Source organism: Rhododendron vialii, chromosome 9a, assembly GCF_030253575.1.
Source record: "Rhododendron vialii isolate Sample 1 chromosome 9a, ASM3025357v1".
NCBI lineage: Eukaryota > Viridiplantae > Streptophyta > Magnoliopsida > Ericales > Ericaceae > Rhododendron > Rhododendron vialii.
In genome coordinates this window covers 35,388,548-35,406,700 of record NC_080565.1, presented here as the reverse complement: position 1 = coordinate 35,406,700, position 18,153 = coordinate 35,388,548, and the positions used below count along the sequence as shown (strand labels likewise).

The 18,153-nt window shown below is 38.3% G+C and overlaps 2 protein-coding genes and 1 long non-coding RNA gene across 3 annotated transcripts; all 3 read right to left on the bottom strand.

Annotated features, from left to right (window-relative positions):
* Positions 1-282: 282 nt before the first annotated feature.
* LOC131299846 (uncharacterized) lies at positions 283-1,089 on the bottom strand. Its single transcript, XM_058325419.1, has 2 exons — positions 1,070-1,089; positions 283-817 (listed from the first exon to the last, which is right to left on the bottom strand). The coding sequence occupies exons 1-2, from the start codon at positions 1,087-1,089 to the stop codon at positions 283-285; spliced, it is 555 nt and encodes a 184-aa protein (XP_058181402.1).
* A 1,389-nt stretch (positions 1,090-2,478) lies between these two features.
* Positions 2,479-5,154, bottom strand: LOC131301639 (uncharacterized). Its single transcript, XM_058328015.1, has 3 exons — positions 4,663-5,154; positions 3,445-3,715; positions 2,479-3,182 (listed from the first exon to the last, which is right to left on the bottom strand). Exons 1-3 carry the CDS (start codon positions 5,025-5,027, stop codon positions 2,742-2,744), a joined length of 1,077 nt encoding a protein of 358 aa, XP_058183998.1. The 5' UTR covers positions 5,028-5,154; the 3' UTR covers positions 2,479-2,741.
* Positions 5,155-5,293: 139 nt separating this feature from the next.
* On the bottom strand, positions 5,294-5,789 carry LOC131301640 (uncharacterized). Its single transcript, XR_009191364.1, has 2 exons — positions 5,673-5,789; positions 5,294-5,585 (listed from the first exon to the last, which is right to left on the bottom strand). It is a non-coding gene; the product is annotated as an uncharacterized LOC131301640 (long non-coding RNA).
* Between the last annotated feature and the right edge of the window lie 12,364 nt (positions 5,790-18,153).

Genomic DNA, 18,153 nt, shown 5'->3' with positions numbered 1-18,153 from the left:
TGGCACGAATTTATCATTTCAAAGGGTTTGGCTTAGTATTTGTGAGAAAATCAATAAGTGTTCATATATGAGGTCACTTGTTTCATTTTTACCGAGACCAAACATTCCTAACCTTGGAGCCACTGGGATTTAGGGATTATGCGCATTCGTTATCTTTAAGGCCCCGAAATTAATCAAAAGTACACGCAAGCTGGTTCTGACATCTGGATATAAAAAAAATAAATGATGTCCACCCATTCCTATCTCAATAATACTCTCCGTTTCAATTTAAAGTACCGTTCGTTAAATCATGATCGAATCCACAATGGCAAAAAGAACAACCCTTTCCACAAGTGCCCCCACATCCTTCACATGACATTTGTTCAGAAGGTTAATCGCTGAAATGGTAGACATTGGGGTCACCACCAAATCATCCATCACCATATAAGCCACCACTCCTTTCACAAATCCTCCCTCCCCTGCTTCTAATTTCACTTCCTTCATCCCCTCCTGAGTAACATAAGACATCTCCTTAGACATGCGGTTGTTGCAACGGGGGCAAGTAGCATCGCTAACATACATGTGAGACTGAGTCCCAGTGTAATTAGGGCACACGAAAAACTTTTTGGCTACGCTGTTGGAGACGTCGTTGAGCAAAAACAAAGGATTGACGTCGGAAGAATTACCAGTTGGTGGCTTGGGATTCAAGAGATCCAGCTTGGTTGCGCTGGGCTGGAAGTAGGTTTCGTTAAGATTTTCGATGCTTTCAAAAAGGTTGCCCAAGGTCCCAACCATAGTCTGTGTTGTGAGGAGCTTGACCACGGTTCCAAGTTTCCAACTGGCAAACGGAGAAGGTGGAACAGGAAATCGACGAAGTCTTTCCCTGCTTCTGCAAAAAGGACTCTTTTGGACTTGGTATCGATTAGGAGTTTCAGGTTCACCTTGGCTTTAGAGGATGCCATGGTGGTTGCTCTCTCGTTATGTGCCTTACGCGTACATCTGTTGTCTATATATATAGACCTATATATACGCAGATAGAGTTTATTTGGGGTGATTAACACATTTAATGATTTAATCCACTTTGACTTACCAACCCACATGACGGTCCATCTTCGATATTCAAGCTCTCTCTCTCTCTCTCTCTCTCTTCTCGATATTCAAGCGCGCTCTCTCTCTCTGGCTTGTTATATTGAGAATTGGAACAGACAGAGAACCATTTTTTGCATGCCTATGAAATTGGCTTCCCAATGAGATTTCTTCCGAGAGTAGTCAAATAGGAGTACAATGATATGGATGAAAAGAGCAGAATTGAATCCCGATCGGGGCTGGGTGCTCGGCTTGGTCGAGCGCATGTTTTCCATTCCCACCATAAGCAACTTGAACTTGATCCTCGGAACAACAGCCACCAGTCCCCCACAGCCCCCATGGCTCCTATAACCAACCTCCACTCCTAACAAGAAGGGGAGTTCATGTGCTCTGTTTTAGTGCAGCCCAAATTGCAGGAGGTATAGAGCGGCCGATTCAACCGTCCATTTTAATACGAGCCATTCATTATTCGGATTAAAATCAGAGCTATCAATTGCCGAAATATATGGCAAGATAGGCAGCCCTATAGGATCCCCGGTTGAACAGACAAAACTTGCAACCTAGTTATGACTAAAAACATAGTTTAGGCAAACCACCAGATACCCTCATCAACAAAATAAAATAAAAACAAAAGGGTCAGGTACCTACCATAATATTATGGATCATCAAGATAACCAGAAATTAACATCTCTAAGTCTGGAAAATTTTAAGTGGGATACCATTGTTGACTTATGGGAGGATGTGTTTTTGGTTTTTGAATTTAGAGAGGAGAAGTCAGAAGTATGAGGAGAGGAGCTTTTTGACGTCTCATTTTTTCAGTATTTTTATTGTGGTTAATAAAAAGACGTACAGAATGTATTATGCACATATTTTCCAATATTCTATCATATTCAAAACACATTTTGACCAAAACACAAAAAGCCAAAAAATCAATAACCAAAATATAAAAAGCCAAAAAGTATGGTACCCAGACACAACCCAAGCAGAAAGAAAGGAAAAACTGAAATTAGTAACTCATAAATTTTCCATCAAGTCTGGTACTTTTATTATAGTAGAAGTCAGAATGGCGTTAATGTTAAAGGTGGAGTTTCCACCAAGTTTTTTCCCCCAAAAAAAGAGAGAGGCCATTTTACCATTTCGTTTATAGTAATTAATAAGTTTTGGCATTTTATCATGTTGTTCACAGTAACTAACAGCTTGTTATCAACAAATTTTCACTCAATACCTATCTACAATTTATTGGTGAGTGAAAACAACTTAACATTTTTTAACAACTTATTGATTAGTGGAAATAGCTAATAACTTGTAAGCAACAAATTCTTTCTCAAAACTTATTCCCTATTGAAAATGCCCCCTAAGTTATGATGAAAGGATCTGGAAAAGAGAAACTTTATCTAATCTGGATTGTCAGTGTTTTGGACAACTGAAATTGAGCGCCGTGAATAAGTTTTTCTGTATGTTCATATACATAGCATTATCCAAATGGCTGTTAAGCACTAGCAGAGTATTACACACACACACACACACACACACACACACATATATATATATATATACACACACACGCACACATCCACGCATCGCGCCAACAAACACGTGCAATTGGAGTTCCCAATGAGCTCAAATCCTCCATACCAAATTTGACTTTGTTAACATGCGATCAACGAAGTACTTCATTAGGTTATAATATTGATATCATGCGGCACATAATTAGCGTCCTCTTCTTCTTCATCCGAAAAGTAAGTTGCACCAAATTGCTCCTCCAACTTCGCGACAAAGTAATCAATCCTCCTCCGAATCCTCTTCTGCTCTTTTATGATATTCTTCTGCTCTTTTATGATATTATCTTGGCGGCAGAAGGAAATGTTGAAACATTCCTCAACCCTTTCATGAAACTCTTTGGACTTAGGCTCGGAAGAAGCAACGGCTTCATTTGGAGGAGGTTCAGACAAGGCTTTGTTCGTGCTCGCCGAGGCATCCGTGGTAGACCCTGTTTCGCTGACCGTGACAGGATCACGGGGAATGGAACTTGAAGCATCCATTGTCTTCATGCCTCCAAGGAAGACACTTGTTAACACCATTTTTGAATGCAAAGTCGCCTTTAACAGCTTCAAACCCTAGAAAAGAAGGACATATATGTTCAATGTCTTTTCTACTATGTCACTCATAAGAATTATGTGCAAATTCTTTGTATACAATTACCCAAATGCATATCATGGCAATAACAACTTTTTCCTTATTTTGAACTACAATGACGTGCGATCCATGTTCTAACAAGAATCGCAATATTTGAATCCGAAAGTCCTGGAACGAGATTAACCAAAAATAGGAATAACAAAAAGGAAAACAAAGCAACAAGAGAGGGGGAAACATCAATACCTCATCCATCCCAAAAGTCACCACCTTCTCCTCCAAAGATTGAACATTTGTAACATTGAACTTGCTAAGCAATGCAATCCCAGAGATGGTAGACAAGGGCATCACCACCAAATCATCCATCACCATATATGATATGGGACCTTTAACATAGCCTCCCTCACCGGATAAACCAGTATTGGCAACCTTTGATGGCACAAATGTTACTTCGTACGACATAATATTATTATACTTGCATGATGGACAAGTAAGTTTTGGGTCATTGGTGACGAACCTGTAAATCCGGTTTAAAAAAATTGAAAGAAGAAAACGATTTTGTTAGTAAGTAATGTAAAATTCTAATGTCAAGACGAATTGAATCTCAAACAAAGTCCTCCACATATAGAAAATGTAGGATTCGAATTCCGTGCCATCCGCCACAAAATAGAAAATATCTATGAGATCAAAATTAACTCAAAGATTAAAAGCGATTCGATACATATCATTATATGATTTAATCAACAAAAAAGTGGTATTTATAATGATGTTCAAGATAGTCACAAAATCAAGACGAGCACCACAAAAATAAGCTCATCGAATTTCATTGCTACACAAACATGGGTTGAATGGAGGTAGTGGGCATGTGATCACCTTCACATTTTTTGTTTTGTGTGTGTTTGTGTGAGATATGGCGATAGGAGGAGTGTCAGGGGTCGCTTTCACGCACCTCGAGGTCCTCAACTAATTTCCTTCCCAATTCGATCAAAGGCTAATCATTCACAATGAGATTAGAGAATTCACAAGAAATTATTATTTTGAGGTATATCCTCAAGAGCCGATTTGTTTAATAGACAAATCAAACTAGAACAAATCTTTGCTTTACTGAGTCGGGTCTCGAAAAGTTCACGAATGGCTCAGTTCATTCCTAGTCCTAAAAATAGGTACTCTAAGCAAGCTTTCTTTTTAAAACAGTTAATTAATGAATCCTTAATATTAAAATTGCACACACATCACAACCTGAGTAGCAGAGGAGAAACCCGCGATACATAATTGCTTAATGAAATCAGAAAAAACAAAATCACATTAGTTATAAGGGAGTTTTTTTTCACATTTTTTTTATATTCACACTCTCTTTTTTGTCTTTTAACCAAAAAAAAATACATATTCTTTAACACTAAAAAAACAAAAAAGTGATTTTGGATATAAAAAAATTGAGTTTGAAAATCAATTCCCAAGTTATACCTCTCACAGTTTCCACACTTGTACATCTTGTTAACCGCCGGCGCGGGGACATCGTCGTCGGTGAGAAGAAGGGAAGCCTTCGTCGAACGGACCGCCACCTTGGGTTTCAACAGAACCTCCTTGCTCTGGTTGGGCTGCATGTAGGCATCGCTCAAGTTGTCGACGCTGTCGTAGAGGTTTCCTAGGCTGCCGACCATGCTTTTGGCGGTGAGGAGGCGGACGACGGTGCCAACGGGGAGAGAGAGGAGGGTGAAGAGGAAGTCGACGAAGTCTTTTCCGGCCTCGGCGAAGAGGAGCCTGTTGTTCTTCGTGTCGACTAGTAGTTTCAGGGTTATCACTTCTTTGGAGGAGGAGGAGGATGCCATGGGTGAGTTGAGTCACTAGTGCTTTTTCATAGGGTTTTGGGGATGAATGTGGGATTATACAAACACAAGCTAGGGAAACAAAGAAGGAAAGAATTAAGGATGTTAGAAAGAAATGCGAACACATGAGTTTATTACTTAATTGGCTTCTCCTTTTGTAGGTATAGGGAGAAGCATTTGGCATGGCTTCAAGTCTCTAGACAAACATAATCGTAACTTTCTACTTTGGACATGAATATCTTCCTACTATAGACAAGGTTAAGCATATCTTACAGCATTGGTCAAGCATATATTAAAACTTGCAGCCTCCTTCATGAACATAGTTTGGGCAAACCACCAGATACCCTCATCATCAATAAACAAAAAAAGATGGTACATAGAAAAAACAACCAAATTCTAGACCACCACAAGACCCTTGAACGAATCAAAGTCTAACGCGCGTGCATTGTTTCCTCAGCAGCAATAGGATCGAGTATGCATCAATCCTCAGCCCGTGTTACCGAGAAAGACGCTTGCTAAAATCGTCTTCGACTGCAAACTTGCTTTCAACAGCTTCAAGCCCTAAAAACCCTAATAAGAAAGGGTCAGAAATTAACATCACTAAGCCTAAAACATGGTTAAAAGAACAGTTTGAGATTAATTGAATACCTCAGGCATTCCCATGTCAACAACCCTTTCCTCAAGTGCACCAACTTCCTTCACATTAAATTTGTTAAGCAAAGTAGTAGTAATACGAGAAACAGCAGACATAGGAGTCACCACCAAATTAAATCATCCGTCACCATATAAGTTGTAGTGTACCGAATCTAACGGTCCAAGTCCATTGAGGAGCAGGCCGAGACCAAGCTTGGCTATTGACAAAGATTACGACATGGATGGCTTAATCAAGCTTGGCAACCATTCTGAAGAAGTTAGCTCTCAGCCCTCGGCTTTCTTTAAGGAACCACTTCAGGTTCGGCCGTCCCTTGTGTGGCGGCTCTGTTGAACTTCTCCCCTCGTGTCGTCCGCCGGGATCGGCGAGACATGGGCTCGGCCACCTGCTGAGTCATGAGCTCTCTCACGTGACGAAGCGGTTAAGCCAAGAGATAGCAATGGGAGCACATGGGGGCTGCCAGCTCACGCCCGAAAACGGTTGCTAGATCTACCCAGTAACGTCCGGGCGACATCACCTAACATGTGCAAGGCACATGCCTATGCTTGGGAAGCAAGTCAAGGAGGCACTATAAATACCGAACGAGTAATCCTAGAAGGTACACATGCCGCGCCGGCACTACGCCAAATTTTAGTATTAGCGGCATGAGAAGACTGCCGTTAATAGTCCCAAAACCGCCGGTAATATTCAAAACCGCCGGTAATAGTTCAAAAACCGCCGGAAATAAACCGCCGGGAAAACAATTGTCGGAAAAACAAAAGCGGCATTAGAAAACCGCCGGTAATACTAAAAACGGCAGTAAAGAACCGCCGGTAATAATACCGCCGGCAATAAAATCGGTGGTTAATTTTTTTTGCTTTCCCAGGAATCGAACCCGGAACCTCCGGATCCGATAGCGCGCATGCTACCAACTGGGCTGACTCGCATATTTCATCATGGAGGATAAATAATAATATTTATATTATACGGGTCGGTATTATTATAAACGGCGGTAATAAACCGCCGGTATTAAAAAAACCGTATATTCTATTATTTCCGGCGGTATTTTAAAAAACCGCCGGTAAAAGTTTGTAAAAACGGCATTTTTAAAAAAACCGCCGTTTTAGGTAGTTATTCCCGGCGGTTTTACTAATGCCGGTAAAAATAGCTTTTAACGGCAGTTTTTTTACCGCCGGTAATAATACCGTCGGTAAAAGCGATATTTGGCGTAGTGGCCATCTCAAAACCGTAGTCTCTTACTTGATTCTCCACACATTCTCATCTTCTCGCCGGAGGGTCTTGCCGGGCAACTCCGGCCAGGCCTTAGTCGTGTGTTCACTGTGCAGAATTGAACGAGAAGGCTAGGGAAACCACGAACCAACGGAGGAGAATTCCAAATCAAAGGATCGCGGGCCACACATAAGTCACCGGCCACTCCTTTCACAAATCCTCCCGAGCAACATAAACCGCCTCCCTCCACATACCCAAGTTGCAATCGGGGCACAAAGCTAATAAAATATACCCAAGTTGTAACACAATCAGTGTTTGAAATTATGTGCAAAATATATTCTGTATGTTTTTTGGTTCGAATTAATGTGAATCACCGGGTCTTGGTCCATAGTCCGCTACAGTACCATGAACACTCAAAAGTTTCAAACTTCTCTAATTACCAGCAGCTTATTTTGGGCATTTCGAAGCTAATAAAATCTGAAACCAGAGCAATTAGCTACAGATGATTATATAGATGGAATTCAGTATTATGTGCATACTTCACAAATCACAGAGGTATAATTGCATGCTTTTGAATCATAGAATGTGTATCTGCACAAGATCTAAATCACAAGATTTCAAGTAGACAATGCCAATAAAAAAAAAAAGGAAGAGAATAAGTGACTAGTCATCCGTATTCATTTGTGTCCGGATGTTTTTATACAAATCTGGCACGAATTTTATCATTTCAAAGGGTTTGGCATAGTGTTTGTGAGAAAATCAATAAATGTTCATATATGAGGTCACTTGTTTCATTTTTACGGAGGGTAAACATTCCTAACCTTGGAGCCACTGGGATTTAGGGATTATGCTTGGTTGTTATCTTTAAGCTCTGAAATTAATCAAAGTGTACGCAAGTTGGTTTTGACATCCGGATATAAAAATAAATAAATGATGTCCACCCATTCCTATCTCAATAATACTCATTCCGCCCAATTTAATTGTTCTTTTTGAGAGTTCATGCCATTTTTCAATTGATTATAACTTATAATTTATAATGTTTTATGCGATTTCGAAACTATTGTTTTATAAAACTAATTGGGATCTATCAAATAAGATCTATATTTAATATAAAATTTATTACGAATTAAAAGATACAATAACTTATTTTTTAATCGATTAAAATAGAATTAAAAAAAAATAGAATTAGAAACAATTAAATTGGAAGGAAAGAAATAGTACTCAAAGGGGAAGTGACATATCTATGCCGCAACCATAAATATGAAACCATTTGCGGCTGATAACAGCTGCCTGGTTTGGCGTATCCACGCCGAAGATTAGCATTTATAGCGCATTCATTCCCGTATAACGGTCATCATCGGGCCGGGCCGCAGCCAAGTTACTGTCCAAGTCCGTCCACGGATCGGGCTGATCGGACTTTTTCTTTTTTCGGGCCGGGCTACCTATAATAAATTAAAGCCCAAGCTCAGCCCACGGGCTACCCAATTGGCGGGCAGGCAGGCCAAAAGCCAGGCGGGCTTAAATTTCCTTGGGCCGAAACTAAATCAAGGGAAAAAAGAAAGGATTTTGTGGAATTTTGGGCTAATGAGCGGGCTCGTGGGCAGGCTATTGGTCGGGTACCACCAGCGAGCTCACGGGCCGGGCCTACGACTGGGCCGAATAAAAATTCATAGGCCCAAGCCAGCCCATTATAAACTATGGGCCGGGCCAGCCTGCCCGTTTTACTGGCTCGGGCCGGGTACAAGCCCAATGGGCCGGGTGGGCTGTCGGCGGGTCATGGGCTTTGGGTTAAATAATGACCCTTATTCCCGGTATCTTGTCAGTTTATATTAAATAATCATTTTTTAGAAAAAAAAAATATCGCAAGACTAACTAATGCAAAACAAAACTCTCGTTTGATTTTTGGGTAATAGTAGAGAGAAAAGTTAAGGTTATAATTGGAGATATCAGTAATGAGTAGAGATAGATAAAAAAAATAAGAATAATGATCGAAGAGGAATAGAGAAATGAGAGTAAATGAGTAATGATTTGAAGTAGGGAGGCTTTGTCCGGTTGTGGGTTTGAAAAAAATTTAGGTTTGGTTTTTAGGTAACGAGTGAAGAGAAAAAATAGAGTAATAATTGAGGATATGAGTAATTATTAGAGAAAGATCGATTTTGCTATTGTCAGCCATTGGGCTGACGATAAGAACACTAGAAGATAAGAAAAATACATAATATTTCTGTATATTTTTTATACTCTTTAATACACATTCACACACTCAATATTGTCAGCTCATTAGGCTAATTTTAGTTCTTTTTTCAAATTCGAATTTGAAGATAAAGATGGGTGTCCTTTCGTATCAAACACACGTCCTTTAAAAATCTGATTGACAAGATACAGGAATGGATGCGCAATAAATGCTTATCTTTTTTATTGATCTTCGGTGTACTGAACCACGGCAAACCATGCAACCTGATCGAGAAGTTTTAGGGTGACGGCGGATATTAGACACACGGTATTCTGTCGACAACCTGATCGAAAAGTTTTTAGGTGATGGCGGATATCAGATACACGGTATTCTGTCGACGATCTCAATAGTTTAAATGTGTTTTAAACGATTTGAATTTTAAAGAGAGAAAAAAAGAAGAGAGAATTATCAGGTAAGGGAAAGGAGAGAAAATAAATCCAGACCGTTGGTCCAAAACACATTTAAACAACTAAAATCACCAACAAATACAATCATGTGGTGCATGTTCGGCACCTAAAATTTTTTCAGCTTGATAAGCCGCAAATCAAAGATACTTGTATGGATTCATTAATGGTTGTGGTGGATGTCACTTCCCCTTTTATTATTGAGAGATGATAGGAATGGAGAACGTTATTGCAATGATAAATTTCGACCATGTTTGTTTTATGTTTTAAATGAGATTTTTGAAAGTAACAAATAGAGAAAGATAGAAAAAGAAAATTTATTAAAAATTATGTGTATAAATTTATATACTCAAAACAAAAAAGCGTGGCAGATTTGTATATAAACATCCTGACACAGTTGAATGCGCACGTGCTTCTCAAAAAACCACTTTTTTTGTGACTCCTTGTCATTACAGTTACTTCTTCTCTTTCTTTCTTTTCTGCTCTTTTCCGGCAAGTAGCTTCTAAATGCCCAAAATAAAGTATCATCTGCTACTAATTGGCGGCACCGGCTACCATGCCCCAAAGTGGTATTGGGGCATCATGCCCTCGTTTTTTTTAAAATACTTTTGGATCTCTTCTTTCGATCTCAACCCTTGGATTCATGCCCCTCTCTCCTAGTAACCCTTGGATCCATCCCCCTTCCTCCTAAAATTATTTTGAAAACACCTAAAAACGTTGAAGTACAGCCTTTAGTTGTGGTAAGTATGCCTTATTTTGTGGTAAGTATCACCATAAAGTATGGTAAGAAGAGCCAGTATTCATGGTAAGTATAATGGTTGAAAAAACGCAGAACCACCTTACTTTTAGGAGGTGGTTTTGATCCAAGGGTCCAGATTAACCTAAAACTTAATCTAGTGGCCTATATGAAATGGGGGCATGATGCTCTAATACCACACTGGGGCATCATAGAATTTTACTAATTAGTAGTAGTAATTATTACTTCCTTTTCTCCAATCTTCAGTCCTTTTTGGGAGTCCGTATAATTTTTTAATTGATTATATTTTGTAATTTATAATAATTTTTTAAGTGAATTTAAAAATATCATTTAAAAGAGCCCATTAAAATCTACGGAATATTAAATAATATCCATATTACGTATAGATAATATTACCAATTAAAAATTATAATTAATTTTTTATTCGGTTGAAATATGACGAGACAAAAAAATGAAAACAAAGAGAATAGAAATTTGAAACTTTTGAGTATTCACAATACCGTAGCGGATTATGGACCAAGCTGAGGTGATTTATCCTTTTGTGGAACATGCCTTATTATTAGATAAAAAATAAATTCTTATTATCGTTCTAGAATGGGACCTTAATCTTATAAGTCCGAAATCCAAATCTCCCCTGCGTCCTCAAACTAGTTTGTCATTTGTCTTCCGAATCTCATCTTTGTTTGTTAGAGCATCTCCAATGTACTCTCCATTCCTCTATTTTTCCATTTTAGAGGATTATTTTTGGAGGAAATACCAATCCAACACATCATCTATTTTCTCCTCCATTTGAGAGGATCAAGTTTGGTACTCCAAATATGGAGGATGGAGTAAAAAATGGAGGATGTCCTCCATTTCACTATTCACCCTCACCAAATCCCATTTTGTTCATCAAATTAGTTTTGATACACTAATCCTTTATAAAATTGGTACCAATCAAAAGATATGTACAATATCTTCAAAATAAGACCCATATTGAGTATTTTTTTAATGAAGTTAGAAAAATGAAAATTTGAGTTTTGGAGGAAAAGTGGGGAAGTTTGAGATTTGGGAAGAGTTTTTAAAGAAATAGAAGTAGAAATAGAGTATTGAGTTGGAGTTAGGCCCCATTCCGGAACGAGAAAAAAGTTCTTATTTTTTAAGAAGGTAATTTCAAACTAAAAAATTATGGGTTTATTGAAATCTAAAAATATGCAATATGGATCTTGTTTGAAAGATCTCATCGAGATCTTTTATACGATGCAAAAAAAATTGAAAAATTATTTTTCATTTATATTATTTTCTAGCTTGAAAATGTAAAATAAACTGCTTAGTTTTTAAGAAGGTTTCTGGAACGGGACCTTAGATTTCCTCCAAAATAACTTTTGTAATAAAATATATTATTTTGATACTCTCAAATGAAGAAATAAAGGTAAAAATGGAGTACTGGATTGGAGATGCTCTTACGGGATAATTGGACGGGACAGCCACATATGGACTTGTATGCCTAAAATTGACTTCCCAATTACCCCATAAAGAAAACCTGACAACTAAATAACCTAACGATGAGGGGCCGTTTTGCTAACTTTGTAAACCTTCTTTTTTAACAAAGATGGTAATTTTAAATTAAAAAATTATGTGTTTAAGCAAATAATTTAAAGTTACATTTGAGTTTGAAATTATATTCTTTTTGAAAAAGAAGGTTTAGAACATCCCCTAAAATTTTTCCACCGGCGTTGGAAAACTCCACATTTCCTCCACCACCTTATTCGGTCCTACCGTATATTTATTGTTGATCTGAACTTTCATCTTATAGACCACATATAGTAGTGTATCAATTCAATATATAAACTTGATCGGATATCGATAGGAGTATCAAAAATTCAATTTTACTTTATAAAATTGATAGTTTATCTTTATTATTATTGACATAAATTAGATCATTCATTTTATAAACCAATATTCAAATGTTGATATATCTATCGACTTCCGATCAAGCTGATTTTTTGAATGGCAATACTATATTACGAGTCTTAAAATATGAACGGTTCAGATCACAACAATAGATACTCGGTGGGGCCCATAATAGACGGTGGTGAAAAAATAAAATTTGACACCGACAGTGGATATAATAAAACAATTGATTACTACTGGCATTGGACTCTAAAAGACTGATCTGATCGAGAACTTAAATGAGTGAGATTTGTTACGGGAATTTCAACTCTGCTGATTCAATCTTCAACTCTATTATATGAAACCAAATCATTTGACATGTCGATAAAGTACCGTTCGTTAAATCATGATCGAATCCACAGCAGCAGCAGAACTACAAAAGCTCTAATGACACACCATTACTAGAAACCACATAATTAAAGTTTGCAAAACATGGCTTGGCAAAACACTCGATACCCTCATCACTCGGAAAAAAAACAAAAAAACAAAAAACAAAAACTTGCAAAATCCTAAACCACCACAAGATTCTTCAAAAGAAAATAGCACGCACGCATTGTCAATCAGTGACGGTAGGATTATCCATCAGTTCTTAGGCCCCTGCGTTTAGTACCGAGGAACACACTTGTAAGAACTGTCTTCGAGTGCAAACTTGCTTTCAATAGCTTCAAGCCCTAAAAAACCAAAACAATGAAAGAAAACTATGCCGTGTAAGTGTGGATAATCAAGAACTAACCAAAACAAACAGCTATTCAATTAGAACTAATTGGAGTATACTGTATAATTTATCTGCGTACCTCAGGCATCCCAAAATGAACAATCCTTTCCTCAAGTGCCCCCACATCCTCCTTCACATTAAATTTGTTCAGAATGGTAATCCCTGAAATAGTAGACATGGGAGTCACCACCAAATCATCCATCACCATATAAGTCACCACTCCTTTCACGAATCCTCCCTCCCCTGCTTCTAATTTCACTTCCTTCATCCCCTCCAGAGTAACATAAGCCATCTCCTTAGACATGCGGTTGTCGGAACGGGGACAAGTAGCATCGCAAACATCGCTAACATACATGTGAGAATGATAAGTCCCAGTGTTAAAAATATTAGGGCACACGAAAAACTATTTGACTTCGCTGTTGGAGATGTCATTGAGCAAAAACAAAGGATTGACATCGGAAGAACCCGTTGGTGGCTTGGGATTCTAGAGGGATAGTTTGGTTGTGTCGGGCTGGAAATAGGTTTCGTTGAGATTTTCGATGCTTTCGTAAAGGTTGCCCAAGGTCCCGACCACAGTTTGCGTTGTGAGGAGCTTGACCACGGTTCCAACGGGCAAACAGAGAAGGTTGAACAGGAAATCGACAAAGTCTTTCCCTGCTTCCGCGAAGAGGACTCTTTTGGACTTGGTATCGATTAGGAGTTTCAGGGTCACCTTGGCTTTAGAGGATTGCCATGGTGGTGTTTACACCATATTTCACCGCCTGTCGATGATCGACCGAAAGGTGGCAATTATAAGAATACTTCATATTTTATTATTATTAAGTATTCATATTAATATTAGAACTAATATTAGTATTCCTTTTAATATTTTTATTTGCATGCAGGACACTTGACTTGTTCCTACAAATGTGAAAGTTAAAAGGACACTTGTCATGCTCCTACACATTTGAAGGGAAGTGGGAAGTTATTTTGACAAGTGGAAGCAAAAGATTGAATGAAGACTAGTGGAGAAGTTAGGAAGTTATTTCCTACGTTTGTTGTTTTCTATAAATAGTCTTTTAAGACTTCATTGTAATTCCTCTCCAACAAATCAAAGTCTATCTTTATTTGTCTTAATTTTTGGCACTATTAACCCATTCGGGTTATAATTAGGAGTAGGAGTAGAATTTCATATTCTAAGCTTAACTTAGGACTTTCGATGTGTCGCTTACGGCTGTGGATCAATCGTTGAAGATTAATGGAAGTCTCTTCCATGTGTCTTCAATTTCGTCCTTAATCTCACATTTGACTCGACTACCATTTCTCTTCCGGTGAAGTCCTGAAATACGGCGTGGAACCACGGATCCGTCTTGTGGAGACATAGTCGCATTTGCCCTTATTTTTGTTGTTGGCATTGTTTCCCGAAATTTCTGTCGATTTCGATCGAGGGAAAAATTGGTAAACAATTTTGGCGCTAGAAGGAGGGCAATCATTACTAAATCGGAAGTAATGGCAACGATCAACTGTGAAAATGCAAGCCTTGCATGTAAGGCTAGAACATTTTGCGAAAACGGAATACCGGCCATGTATTGGCCAACTTTGGGATCATTTTGGAAAAAGGAAAAACCAATCGACAGAATGAGAAGCCAGTGTAATGTGAAACGAAAGCCTCACAAGGCTTCGACAATTTACTCATGCAAAAGCAGCCATTCATTGGCTTTGTAAAAACGAAAGCCTTGCATTAGAAATCGACGGAGATTCCAGCCAAATGGCCATGAATTTGAGCCATACAGTGGCCATAAATTAGAGCCATACAATGGCACATGGAGGCTTGAATATTCACTTTTGTTCAAAATAAGTGCTTATAAATTATTCCATTAATGGAACAGCCTGTGAATGTTAATTTCGCCTTTAATGTAGAAATTTTTCTAACAGAAAGTGTGTTACCACAAATAGATGGAAAAGGCTATCTTAAAGGCCTTGCATGCACATGGAAGGCTTGAACAATTTATTTGTTCAAAACAAGCCATTTGATTGTTCGAAAATTGGATGAATTTATGTGTTTGGCCTTCAACAGAGAACATATCCATGGTTAAGTTCTGTTGGCCTTCAAATTATGGCCTTAGTCAAATGTGGAATAAAAACATTAGCACTCTTAATGGAAGGCCAAAACGGTGTTGGTTCAAATTATCCCTCATTTGAATGAGCAAAGGCCAAAAATGCTTAGTGGCCATTTCTGATCATTCTTTGAAAGGGATAAGTTATTGTTGTAGCCAAATTTCTTTGTGGCTAAATTATAGGATGAGAAATAGCCCCCTTTCGATGATGAATTTGGGGGCCAAAAATTGATCTTTGGAAGAGCCAATTATAAAACTTAAGTGGCTTAAAAGTTTGAAATCTGACGTATACCATTCGGTATGAAAGCCTTGTATGGAAGGCTTGAAGAGTATTTGTTCGACATATGCTATTCGGTTAAAGATTTGACTGCAAATTTGACGAATAGATTATGGGTGGCCAATGGTCATCAGTCGATCGATTGAAGAGGCTTTTGTTCAAGGTTGCTAATGTTCACAACGATGCCCATTATGCTTAGTAAAAGAAAAATGATGCCTTTACATATATAATAGGAATCACATGGGGGGCACATCTGGACTTTAATTTGTTAAGTGGACACACTAATAAAGGACACATGGTAGCCTATGGGAGAGCATGAGTCCATGATCTTGAAGAAACTGCTACAAACTGCCGTGCATGGGCAACGGGTGACACTTGGCCCATCTCAGAATTGGCAGTTGATTTCCATGGTTCGGCTTGTGTGGAACATCGTTAACTGCCCAGTATTATTTGATTTTGCCAAATGAACTTGGGGGGCAAAATTCATTAAGGAACTTGAAATTTAGAAATTCAAGCAAGTCGAATCATGAAAAGAGTAATTCGACTAGAGTTTTTAATTTAGACCATGAATGGTCGAAATAGAAAATGATCCCTACACTCCATCTATACAGGTTAAGGATAGTGAAAACTTGCCCATGGAGTATGAGTTCAAGCCAATTATGGCTGTGAATTGTTGATCGACGGTAACCATGTGTTAAGAGGGATATGGATTCTCCGAAGCCATTTATATTGGCTTTAGTCGAAAAACACCAAGTATTTTATGCCACTTATCCCACCACTGATCTTTGGCTAGCAGAAGACTTTTGTCGAGGACTAATAGAAATGGTTAATTATGGCAAACAGGTGGTTTTGCAAGGGGTAATAGATCGACCATCCATTAATTGCAGTCGATTGGTGAAATTTACAATCGATAATGGCTTATACTGGCTTATAGTTGAAGGAAACAAATCGACAAGGATTTTTCAACAGAGGCAATACTATCCCATAATTCAACAGAGGGAATATTGCATCCAATAAGCCAGCAGTGGTTTTTAAGCCTTAAAGGCTTTATTGTAGTCGAAAAATGAAAAGATTGGTGTAAAATTTATCAAAAACTCTTCGAAAGTTGAGGGGCATAAATGTTTTCACTGTAAAAGGTTATTACTTGCTTTTGGCCCTTACTCTTGTTTCAACTTAACTTTGTTTTCCGAAATCTCGGATGAATTCGATAGAGGGAATGTTTGTCGTTTGCTACGCGCGTGTTTTGGCCTTTTCTTTATCAAATGTTGGGGGAGAAATTAAGTAAACAAATGTTTGTGCTTGATTAAGGCTCATGGCATAAATCCTTTTATCGATATGCCATTCTTAGAGTTTTGATCTATAGGCCTTTATTCGATAGGCCACGTATGTCCAACATGATCTGTTTCTGGTATCAATTGATTGCCCAATTGAGTTGGGGGCATAAATCTTTACACCGTAAAAGGTTATTACCCGTCGATATCAACAGAGGGGTGATTTAAAACTAGTTAAATTATTCACTTGGGTTACGTTATCCCTTCACCCAAATGAATAAGGGGGCATTGTTTACACCATATTTCACCGCCTGTCGATGATCGACCGAAAGGTGGCAATTATGAGAATACTTCATATTTTATTATTATTAAGTATTCATATTAATATTAGAACTAATATTAGTATTCCTTTTAATATTTTTATTTGCATGCAGGACACTTGGCTTGTTCCTACAAATGTGGAAGTTAAAAGGACACTTGTCATGCTCCTACACATTTGAAGGGAAGTGGGAAGTTATTTTGACAAGTGGAAGCAAAAGATTGAATGAAGACTAGTGGAGAAATTAGGAAGTTATTTCCTACGTTTGTTGTTTTCTATAAATAGTCTTTTAAGACTTCATTGTAATTCCTCTCCAACAAATCAAAGTCTATCTTTATTTGTCTTAATTTTTGGCACTACTAACCCATTCGGGTTATAATTAGGAGTAGGAGTAGAATTTCATATTCTAAGCTTAACTTAGGATCTTCGATGTGTCGCTCACGGCGATGGATCAATCGTTGAAGATTAATGGAAGTCTCTTCCATGTGTCTTCAATTTCGTCCTTAATCTCACATTTGACTCGACTACCATTTCTCTTCCGGTGAAGTCCTGAAATACGGCGTGGAACCACGGATCCGTCTTGTGGAGACATAGTCGCATTTGCCCTTATTTTTGTTGTTGGCATTGTTTCCCGAAATCTCTGTCGATTTCGATCGAGGGAAAAATTGGTAAACAGGTGGTTGCTCTCTTGTTATGTGCCTTACCACGTAGATCTGTTGTCTATTATATAGACCTATACGCAGATAGAGTTTATTTGGGGTGATTAACACATTTAATGATTTAACCCACTTTGACCTACCAACCCACATGACAGTCCATCTTCGATATTCAAGCTCTCTCTCTCTCTCTCTCTGGCTTGTTATATGGAGAATTGGAACAGACAGAGAACCGTTTTTTGCATGCCTATGAAATTGGCTTCCTAATGAGATTTCTTTTGAGAATACTCAAATAGGAAACTTATCCCGAAAGTACTCCGAAAACAGTAATCAATGGTTGAGAATCACTTTGATGATTAGGTCATACATGTCAAAGTGAATCTTAACCATTGATTGGTGTTTTCGGGATACTTTTGGGGTAAATTTTCTTTGTCCTTAGCATTTCTGACCTTGATATGAATGATAAGAGCATAATTGAATTCCGATCGGGGCTGTTCGGTCGGCGCGAACTGTGCTCGGCTTGGTCGAGCGCGTGTTTTCCATTCCCACCATAAGCAACTTGAACTTGATCCACACACACACACCAGATACCCTCATCAATAAAATAAATT